The 9,835-nt window shown below is 31.9% G+C and overlaps 3 protein-coding genes across 4 annotated transcripts; 2 read left to right on the top strand and 1 right to left on the bottom strand.

Moving 5' to 3' along the window:
• Positions 1-2,703: 2,703 nt before the first annotated feature.
• On the top strand, positions 2,704-4,071 carry LOC111004114 (60S ribosomal protein L27). 2 transcript variants are annotated; one of them, XM_022274971.2, is made up of 3 exons: positions 2,704-2,803; positions 3,135-3,364; positions 3,857-4,071. In XM_022274971.2, the coding sequence occupies exons 2-3, from the start codon at positions 3,146-3,148 to the stop codon at positions 4,040-4,042; spliced, it is 405 nt and encodes a 134-aa protein (XP_022130663.1). In that variant the 5' UTR covers positions 2,704-2,803; positions 3,135-3,145; the 3' UTR covers positions 4,043-4,071. The 2 variants fall into 2 exon arrangements, with proteins under 2 accessions (XP_022130663.1, XP_022130664.1); XM_022274972.2 differs by having other exon boundaries at positions 2,766-2,913.
• Positions 4,072-4,387: 316 nt separating this feature from the next.
• LOC111004115 (dynactin subunit 2) lies at positions 4,388-8,390 on the bottom strand. Its single transcript, XM_045627947.1, has 9 exons — positions 8,217-8,390; positions 7,934-8,136; positions 7,493-7,628; positions 7,193-7,299; positions 6,659-6,775; positions 6,216-6,291; positions 5,741-5,899; positions 5,314-5,410; positions 4,388-5,098 (listed from the first exon to the last, which is right to left on the bottom strand). Exons 1-9 carry the CDS (start codon positions 8,250-8,252, stop codon positions 4,920-4,922), a joined length of 1,110 nt encoding a protein of 369 aa, XP_045483903.1. The 5' UTR covers positions 8,253-8,390; the 3' UTR covers positions 4,388-4,919.
• A 308-nt stretch (positions 8,391-8,698) lies between these two features.
• On the top strand, positions 8,699-9,617 carry LOC111004110 (B-cell receptor-associated protein 31). The gene has a single exon (XM_022274962.2). The coding sequence runs from the start codon at positions 8,816-8,818 to the stop codon at positions 9,482-9,484; it is 669 nt and encodes a 222-aa protein (XP_022130654.1). The 5' UTR covers positions 8,699-8,815; the 3' UTR covers positions 9,485-9,617.
• The last annotated feature ends 218 nt before the right edge of the window (positions 9,618-9,835 follow it).

Raw genomic sequence — 9,835 nt, forward strand, 5'->3', positions numbered from 1 at the left:
GTAGGTATGCATTTTCATATAAATTTAATGAAAGAAATCTGAATATCGACTAAATATGTAATCTAATAACGGGCTGATTTTTTCGATGTCACGGTATGAATAAGCGATGCATCTCAGTTATAGGCTGTCAATAGGCTCGCATTAACAACTCATAAGTCATAGTAGGCCCCCAAAGTCTTTTATTAACACGTTAAACGCCGCAGGGGACACCATTTGTGCCTCGCTTAAGTAGTCATAAGAGCCAAGTTGAAACCTCGTTGTAAAATTTCATATAAGTACAAGTTTTTATTGTTTAAAAGGTCATAAAATTTAGTACATCACCAAAGAACATCAACTATATGCAACATTGTGAATTCGTTTTCCTAAAACACTAGTGTCACTCAATAGTTGTCCCCCATGGCCTACACGATAAGAAAACGTAATAACCAATTCGACTTAGGGTCCTTCAAGAAAAGAGCGTACCAATTCTTAAAAGGCCAACAACGACACCGAGCCCTCTGGCATTGAGAGTGTCCATGGGCGGCGGTATCACTTAACATCAGGTGAGCCTCCTGCCCGTTTGCCCCCTATTCTATAAAAAAAACCGTTAGTGGCGGCCGCGGGGGTCGCGGTGTCGGGCAATCCCGAGCGCTTGTAACTTGCGATTTGAATGAACTAATTTTTTGTTTTCACACGGTAATAAATCGTATTGGCTTATTAATAGAAATGAATTGAAAGAAAATGCAAATAGTTGAGTTTAGGAAACAGGTGTTGAAGGGACTACTGACTAGAAGTGAGGAAACCTTAAACGAGATTTTAAGGCCAAGAAGAGTGAAACATAAGCTTTCAACAGTGCTATAAAGGAAATTTAAAAATAATGGGGTGAGTTTTAGGCAAAACAAGACCAAAAAAGTTGTAACTTTTTGAGAAACGTGTCCTAATACCTAAACCATTTCTTTGTTTAGATTGTTTCCATAAATCTCATTAAATAATTTACTTACCAAGTTAACATCGATATCAATCTGCAGTTTTATTTGTCTTCTTTAATAATTTTAAATAAATTGTTACTTTATTGAATTTTAACATGTGGTTTCACTTATAAATATATCCCCTAATGATTTAAACTGATATAGTTTTCCTTTTTACAGATTTAAGTAGGTATTTTAATTTATGATAGAACTTTCCTATTTAGGCTAGATTTACTTATAACCGTAAAATTATTAATTAACCATAATGTTAAATCATAAAATAATATTAGGTCCTTACATATGAAATTGGCGTTTTGTATGGGAGGAACAAAAAGTCGAATATTTTTAAATATAATATATTTAATTAATCAAAGTATGAACCATTGTTTTCTATGCACTTTTGCCATCTCATAGGTAGCTCATTGATCCCTTTACTAAAAAAAATAGTCGGACGGGAATTAATAAAATCTGTGAAGGCGATTTGGACTGCCCCATCAGAGTTAAATTTTTTCCCTTGCAAGAAGTTGTCCAAATTTCGAAAAAAATGCTAATCTGTTGGAGCAAGGTCCGGGGAGTACGGAGGATGTCTTAGACATTCCAATTGAAGCTTTTTCAAGCTTTTTAATCTTCCCAATTTGCTTCAAGTGAATTAAAACAGTTTTATCACTAACACCGCAGCCTGCAGCTCACTCGGACGTGGTTTGCGATGAATCCGCTTCCACAATAGCCTTCAATACTTCATTATCATTGGGTCTCAGGCCGTCCACGGGGCTTGTTCTGCAGGTCGAAATTTCTAGAAAGAAAACGTTGGAACCAAAAACGAACTGTGTTTTCTTTTGCAATATGACCGCCATAAACATCATTCACCCTTCCAGTCGTTTCCGCAGCACAAGTGCCACGGCGGAACTCGTACTCGTAATTTATGCGATACTTTAAGTTTTCCATTTTGTAAAATGAGTGACGCAAACAGAAAAAAACAAATGAATGACGGTCATCGAAGCACAAATACATGAGTAAATAGCTGTACAAATTTGAATTTGGAATTCCTTACCAAAGAGGAGAAGATCGTGATTAAAGTGGCCAGTACGAAATACGCCAATTTCATATGTAAGGACCTAATAGTATGACAATACTCTCAAAACACCTTGAAATTCTCGGCCCGACATTATCTGACATATTTTTCTAAACTATTTTTTTTTCAAAAAACCAAGTGCGAATCATTTGTCTACAGGTACGTAGGGGTCATGTCTAATACATATTTTCTCCATAATTGTGCCCGTTGGCTCAACAAAAGCTTTAAAGTCGCCTCTAGCTCGCGGTCATATGGTGACCCCATGGCTCCAACGGAACAATCGTATGTTGACTACAGACTAGACCCCCAGGTGTCTCCCTAGGCTCAAACAGAAATAAGTACTCAAAAATCAAAGTGGCATTAAACGTGTTAAAGCCAGCTTTGGTCACGCACTACCTACCACCATGTGGAACCAGCTGCCCACTGAAGTATGTATTTCCAAATCAAATAGACTCAAGGGTCCTTCAAGAAAGAGTATATACTTATATATTATAACATTGATAAGTTTCGTTTGGCAGTGAGTGAGGGGGGCCGTCGATATTGTGTCAAAATGTCGTGCTGCACGTTAAAAACAAAAAAATACGTATTTATAAATATTACATGATAATAATTTAAATTAACCATGTTCAGTAAAGTGAATAGTAATAGATCGCATTAATATTTACTCTGTACTTTTGGGTATCTTTCTTGTACGAATGACAACTACTCAAATGTCAAAGTCAATGTCGTCGTGCTATCAAAGTTTTTAGTCTATGGTCTTTTCTTGTCGACGGGTTAAGGGAATGTGAGTTTCGTATATTCATTAAAATAAATCCAAGAAAATCCTAACTAAATAAGTGATGAATTAAAGAACGAATAATTAGTATTATCAATTATTAACACTACTGCAACACGGTTAATATATTTTCCACATTTCTTTGTTTATCAATAAAATTCGAAAACCTGATAAGTTTACAAGGTGTTAGTGTATTAGCTTTATAGTTATAACTAATACGTTATTAAAATAAAATACAATATAATGAAGAATGCTAAGAAGTAAAAGTGCTATTAGTGGGCGTCAGTGAATAGTTTGTTTTTGTTATCCGAAGTATAGCGGAGGTTATGTTTATTTGCAGATCCATCCAAGATGGGTAAGATTATGAAACCTGGTAAAGTGGTGCTGGTCCTCAGCGGACGGTACGCGGGGCGTAAAGCTATCGTCGTTAAAACCTACGACGAGGGAACAGCTGAAAAGCCATACGCTCACGCTTTTCTCGCCGGTATTGATAGATACCCCAGGAAAGTTCACAAGAGGATGGGCAAAAACAAAATTCACAAACGTTCCAAAGTCAAGCCTTTCGTTAAGGTATGTATATAGTAATATATTGCTGTGGGTGATAATTTTATTCATAAGGTTATATTTATGTACACCAGATTTAAAGCCATGTGAGAATGTAAATGTATAGCTAACCACAATCATTATAAGATTGGTGAAATTAGTTATGGCTTATCTTTTAATAACAAAGTGAATTTTTTTGGATACATCTTATAGGTAGAAATAAAAATATGATTACAAATTATTTTTTGCACTAAATTATATTTGTATCTGTATATTGGGTACTCACATGAATGTTTTCGAGCAATTGTAATATACATTAAATTAAAATTACAAGAAGTTGAAAATTATATAGAAATTGTATTGTATTGACATATGACAACATAGAACAGTTTATGATTCTCAATACAATAAATTATTTTGAAACTAAAATATTAATCTAACTAATGTGGAAACACATAAATTTTTATAAGTGGTTTCATTCAGAAATTCAAATTTTTTATAAAATGTAATATTTTTCAGGTCGTTAACTACAACCACTTGATGCCCACTAGGTACTCCTTAGACATCAGTTTTGAAAAATTCAGTGCTAAGGACTTAAAAGACCCAGCAAAACGCAAGAAGCTACGCTTCAACACAAGAGTGCGCTTTGAAGAGAGATACAAGAGTGGAAAGAACAAGTGGTTCTTCCAGAAGCTTAGGTTCTAAGGTGTACTTTAAATAAAAATGCAAAAACACAATCTCTTTTATTTTACAATCCAAACAGTATTAGATAGAGTTGTCATATACCAAGGATAGCTGTATGGTATTCTTTTGTGGGATGTGGCAACTGACATGCTAATCATAATAAAGCCCTCCGCAATATACAACTATTTAAATGTTGCATAAAAGCAATACATAATCAATGCTTTTCAATTATTTGTGACCACCTCTCGCTAAAATATAAGGGTCAACATGATCAGTGTATGGTTGGGACTGAGTTGTTTGGTTTATTAAATCCTTAATTATTAATATACTTAAAAAGTAAATCACTCTAAAATAAAACATTGCTGGTCATGTAATTATTTCTTTATATTATGGTTTTAAATAAATTATTTAATCCAATAAGCAGTCTAAACTTAATTCTAATGATTTTAAACAGTAGACTTCTATGCAACTGTTAAGCTTGTGAATACTGCATTAAGGTTGAGATTACAACAAAGCAGGAATTACGAAGAGTATTATAAAATTGGAATGAATTTTTAAAATAATAAGTTTTAGAAATAAATAAAAAAACTGCATATTTTGCTACGCGCAAAATGTTATTTGTAAATTCATATTTTAATTGCAACTCGCAAAATTATGTATTCACTAAGAGTAGCTCTATCTTTTATTTGACAAAGTTTTATGTAAAATACTTTAAATAATTGTATAAAATTTTTAGTTTTAAGCATTAGAACAACAATTTCATACTAATTAGAACGCGTGATATAGGTGAAGGTAGATGCAACATTATTATCGATGTTATTATTAGCTGTCAAATAGAAATATACATTTTTTTAGAACAGAATACACAATCAAGCTCGTCATTTATAGTCTATGACCATCACGCTGTGAGTTTGCTAATCCTTTCATCCAGTTTCTTGATTTCCTTTTGCAGACTGTCGATGTTATGTGCAAAAACTTCTTGAACACCTTGAAGTAGCTGTTTATTATTTTGGGCACCATTCGCTATGGTACTCTGTAGAGTTTCCAGTTCTGTGAGCGATTTGCCAAAGTTGCTTGCTGAAATTTTTTTATATTACTGGACATGTGTTGCATGAATTTAATAAATAAACATACATTTATAACATTTGCACACATTAAAAATTTAATGGTTTTAAATTTTTAATAAACTAAATCACTATACATATTAGCTCACAATGAAATATGAATTTATATCTAAATTACAAAAAAAAGCAAAACTAGTTATTATAAAATTAAGTAAAGAAAAAAAATACCTTGATTATGTAAAGCTTCAAGGGCCTCCATTCGTTCCAATATTTCGGAGTGCGAGATACCGTCTATTTGTTTCAATAGTTTGTGTAACTCATCAACCTGAAAATGGAAATGTTGTCATTAGCCTCGAAGAATGGCTACTTATACTTTTTTTGGTATACTGTGAGAGCAAGAAGCGAAATTGGGAGGCCAAAGGTCTCTAGGCCAGAACTGTACAAATTCTATATAAGGGTGCGTCCACATCAAGCGCATGTGAGCGAGGCGAAAAATCTGTACTAGAAAAAGGTTTTTTTTTTATTTCAGGCTACTGTTACTATTAACACTATTGCGTATAGTCTGTTATTTTCGCAATGTCTTTTGCTGCATCAGCCTTTTGCAGCAGCTCACTCTTCAAAATGTGCTAACTTCAATAACAATAATGGAAAGTACCTTTGACTGAAGCTCAGGCTCTGGTGGCTTACAAGCTGCTTTAAGAGCCTCCACATTAGACAAGAGTGACGTCACTCTTGCTTCGGCCGCAGCCACTTCCGCGGGACGCAAAAGGTTCGCTTGATTTGCTAGCGATGCTGCAGCGCCGCATAAAGTCGCCTAGAAACGTGATTTATTTATTTATAGTCATTCCCATAATAGAACATCTCTTCTCATAAGAGTGGGAGAAATAAACATCATGAATGCTATTCTATAACTGACATTATTTAACAGTAAATACTTAATTTTTCTAATATTTATGAATGTTTATACTTATAGAATATATAGTAAAACACAATACATAAGAATGTTTCGCATAAAATATAACAAGTACTATCACAAGAGAAAAGCTATCAAACTGAATATTAACAATATCTAAGAGTTCTATCGCATAACAATGCTATGAGTTTTTATTATAATAAATATTGATATTTACCTCACCAGTTACAGTCTGAAGCCTTTGGAATGCTTCTTCATCTCTTACACCAGCAACTTGTTCCAACTTATGCAGCCTGTAATAAGAAATATGAAATTAAAAAAACCAAGCAATATCACAAGGAATCTAATAACACTAATAATAACTAAATCAACAGTTAAATATTCTTTTCATTAAAATATTTTCATTAACTAACATAATTTTTCTTTAAACCAAATAAAATTCGATTTTATTCTTGAATCATGGTCTTATTTTGCATTACGTAATTGAGGTATTTCATATTTTTTTTATAATAAAATAGTCTATTAATTGCTGATAATATTGCTTACTAACTGTATAGCTAGTTTTAAAAGCTTAATTTCTAGGATGTTTAATGTTGATAATTAAAATTATTGTACCATGAAATCAAATGATTCTTACCACAAATGAAACAATAATATTACCTGTGTTCTAGTTGAGCGATTCTTGTTGTCTGTGCCAAATTGACATCTGGTTTCAGTTTCAGATGTGCAGTCACCATTTCACCATTCTTCTTTTTTCCATTCTTTGACAAATATTCTCTAAAAATTTCAAAATGCCATAAAATATACTTAATCAATTATAAAACTATCTATTAGGTTAATTGAAATACAAATTCTAATTTACTTTTAATAAAATCTTACACAATTTTTTATATTATGACAAAATAATGGTACTAATAAGAAATATATCAAAACTAATTACATTTGTTTAAAACTAACTATAATTTTATTTGTTTTTTTAATTGTAAAAATATTACAATGGCCTTTAAAAAATTCATTACTAACTAAAGGACCCATATTGTTTGCCAAACACTAGCGCAATACATTACATAAATGCATACAAGATAATCACTAAAATACACTAAAATTTTATGTATATACTATAGAAAAATAAAATAATAAGAATATATTATGTAGTAGGTACTTATATTACCCAAAACAATTTGTGCATCTTACTTAAGTTTTTCAGCTTTAGGATCTACTTGTTCTCCTTCCTCTAGTTTAAGTTCTTCTAATAATTTCTTTGTTGTTGTTATTTGTGCAGCTAACTTTGAATGTTCATCCTAAAAAAATACCTTATTTTAAACTAAACTATATGTAATAATATATATTCCAATTATCTTAGAGTAATCAAAATTAAAGAAGCAGATGCAAAGTCAAATTGTCTAAATCTAATCAAAATGATTACTTAATAATAAACATTTCAAAAGATTGACAAGTTTAAATCTAAATATTATTTAATTGAAAACATATTACCTTCTCACTTTCACAGGCTTTATTTTGCTGTTCAGTAACTTTCTCAAGAAGATCAGAAAACTCACATCTGAGTCGGTTATACCTCTCTAATGCCGTCTCTGGTTCGCCCATGGCAGCCAACTCCCAGTCACCAGATCTATTATGTTAACAAAATTTGATTTATTATAAAATTATTATTATTTATAAAATAGACATAAATTAATAGATAGCAAATCAGTTTAATGGCATTGTAATGAAAGTCAAATGAACATTCTATTATTCATTTTAATTGTTATGCATTTGAAAGTAGGTTGAAGAATATATAAATAAATATACAAGTTTAGACATAAATATCAAAGACATGCCCAATTTCTATGCGAAAATGTCATAAGAATGTTTTGTTGTGTTTAGATATGTATATGACTTACAAATACTAAACTTTACCTATCAAAAATATATTACCTGTATCCTATTCTACTCTTTCTGCTTAATCGATCTGAGAAGTCAACATTTCCAGTTAGAAACTTTCCTTTAAACTTATTGAAAGAGTCCTTTACAGAGAGATGTAACTGCTCAATGCACTCATTATCTTCTTCCTCAAACGGCTCTTGTTGATCAGCTTCCGGCAAATCAACTGTCTCATACACATCAGGCTGATCGTAGGCCTAAAATATTTGAAAAGATTTTATATTGTCTTGTCATGAAGTGGGTTAGATAAATCAATAATTCTCAACATTTCACTTACAATTCCAGGAAGATTCTCGTACTTTGGATCTGCCATTATTACTTTTAAAGGATAAGTCACAAAATACGAGATTATTTAAAATAATATTGATTTGAGAGATTTTTTATTTTCTTTACATTCCGATCTTTTGATTTTGCTAAAAGACAAGAGTGACGTCAGATTTTATGACTGCAGACTGCATTTGTATTTCGAATTAAGTGTCACTGTCAGCACATGCACACAGAATACAGATTTTGGACATAAGAAGCTCCTATCGTATCAGAATAAAACATATGAAATCCAGAAATATTCACTTACACTTTTAAAGATACGAATATTTTTGCTTTTTAATATGATATAAGAGGAGAAGTCTCGAAGGATTTAAAAAGTAAAATTTGATTTTTATATAAAAATTAAAGTTCACCTGTTACATTTTCTGAACAGAAGAACACGTCATTATAAACGTCAAACAAGAAATGTCACTGATCCTAAAAAATAACATTAGTCAGAAAATGAGTCATTGATATTTTTGATTGCATATGAGTTTCGTGTCCTAATATTTCACTATAAAATAAAGCTTTTTTTTGATTTTCTAATAGTTGTGCTTTAACAAACTAAACATGAGTTTGCAGTGGACGATTATTGCTACTTTCCTATACGTTGAAATAGCGGTTGTGCTTCTTCTATCTTTGCCTATCGCAAGTCCTTCAAGATGGCAAAAGTTATTCAAATCGAAGTTTCTGGCGTTTATTTATGGACAAGCCTCGATTTACTTTTTGGTACTGATCGGTGTGTTGGTGCTTTGTCTTTTAGATGCTATACGGGAGATGCAGAAGTATTCTAACATCGAATCAACTGAGCACCAACATCTTGACGCAGAAATGCAAGGTAGCATGAGGCTTTTCCGTGCTCAAAGAAACTTTTACATCTCAGGATTCGCTCTTTTCCTTCTCATCGTCATTCGGAGACTAGTTCAGATGATTTCTGAACTAGCGTCTTTGTATGCACAGTCCGAGGCGAACTTACGACAAGCTAAAAGTGCAAGCGCCACCGCCAGAACTCTTCTTTCGCAGCAAGGAGAAGGAGATGAGAAAAACAAGAAAGAAGTAGAAGATATCAGAAGTCAAATTACACTTCTAGAAAAGGAACTATCAAAGGAAAAAAAAGATAAAGAAGCAATGAAATCACAAGCCGAAACATTGAATAAAGAATATGATAGGTTATCTGAGGAGTATAGTAAATTACAAAAGAAGCTAACAGTAGCAGGTGGAGATAAGAAAGATGAATAAGTGTACATTTTCTATCTTTATATCATTATCATGAAAACAAATTGTAAATGTATGATGTAATCTTGTGATTCATAGCCTTGAACAAGCCTTTAGTATGGAATTACTGAAAAAAAAATATTTAACTACCTTTATTTTGTAATTGTGAGGTTAGTCTTGTAGGTTAAATAGCTTTGAAAAGTCTGATTATGTTGTTTTGGGGCAGTTTTTTATAAGTGTGTATTTAAAATCTAGGTATGTATTGTTTTTTATGAAAGGGTCCTTATTAAATTCTTATGTATGAACTTTAAGTTCTAACTAAATAGACATTTTTCTAAACTGTGTATTTTAATAAAGTTTTTTTGCATTTATTAC

This window comes from Pieris rapae, chromosome 4 (assembly GCF_905147795.1).
Source record: "Pieris rapae chromosome 4, ilPieRapa1.1, whole genome shotgun sequence".
Taxonomy (NCBI): Eukaryota; Metazoa; Arthropoda; class Insecta; order Lepidoptera; family Pieridae; genus Pieris; species Pieris rapae.

What these genes read in the sequence shown, in the direction of transcription:
- LOC111004114 (XM_022274971.2), top strand. Translation starts at nt 3,146, where the DNA reads ATGGGTAAGATTATGAAACCTGGTAAAGTGGTGCTGGTCCTCAGCGGA. An exon ending in AAGTCAAGCCTTTCGTTAAG is followed by an intron (nt 3,365 to 3,856) that starts GTATGTATATAG and finishes AATATTTTTCAG; the next exon opens with GTCGTTAACTACAACCACTT.
- LOC111004115 (XM_045627947.1), bottom strand. Translation starts at nt 8,252, where the DNA reads ATGGCAGATCCAAAGTACGAGAATCTTCCTGGAATT. An exon ending in ACGAGAATCTTCCTGGAATT is followed by an intron (nt 8,137 to 8,216) that starts GTAAGTGAAATG and finishes CAAATATTTTAG; the next exon opens with GCCTACGATCAGCCTGATGT. An exon ending in AAGAGTAGAATAGGATACAG is followed by an intron (nt 7,629 to 7,933) that starts GTAATATATTTT and finishes TTAACATAATAG; the next exon opens with ATCTGGTGACTGGGAGTTGG.
- LOC111004110 (XM_022274962.2), top strand. Translation starts at nt 8,816, where the DNA reads ATGAGTTTGCAGTGGACGATTATTGCTACTTTCCTATACGTTGAAATA.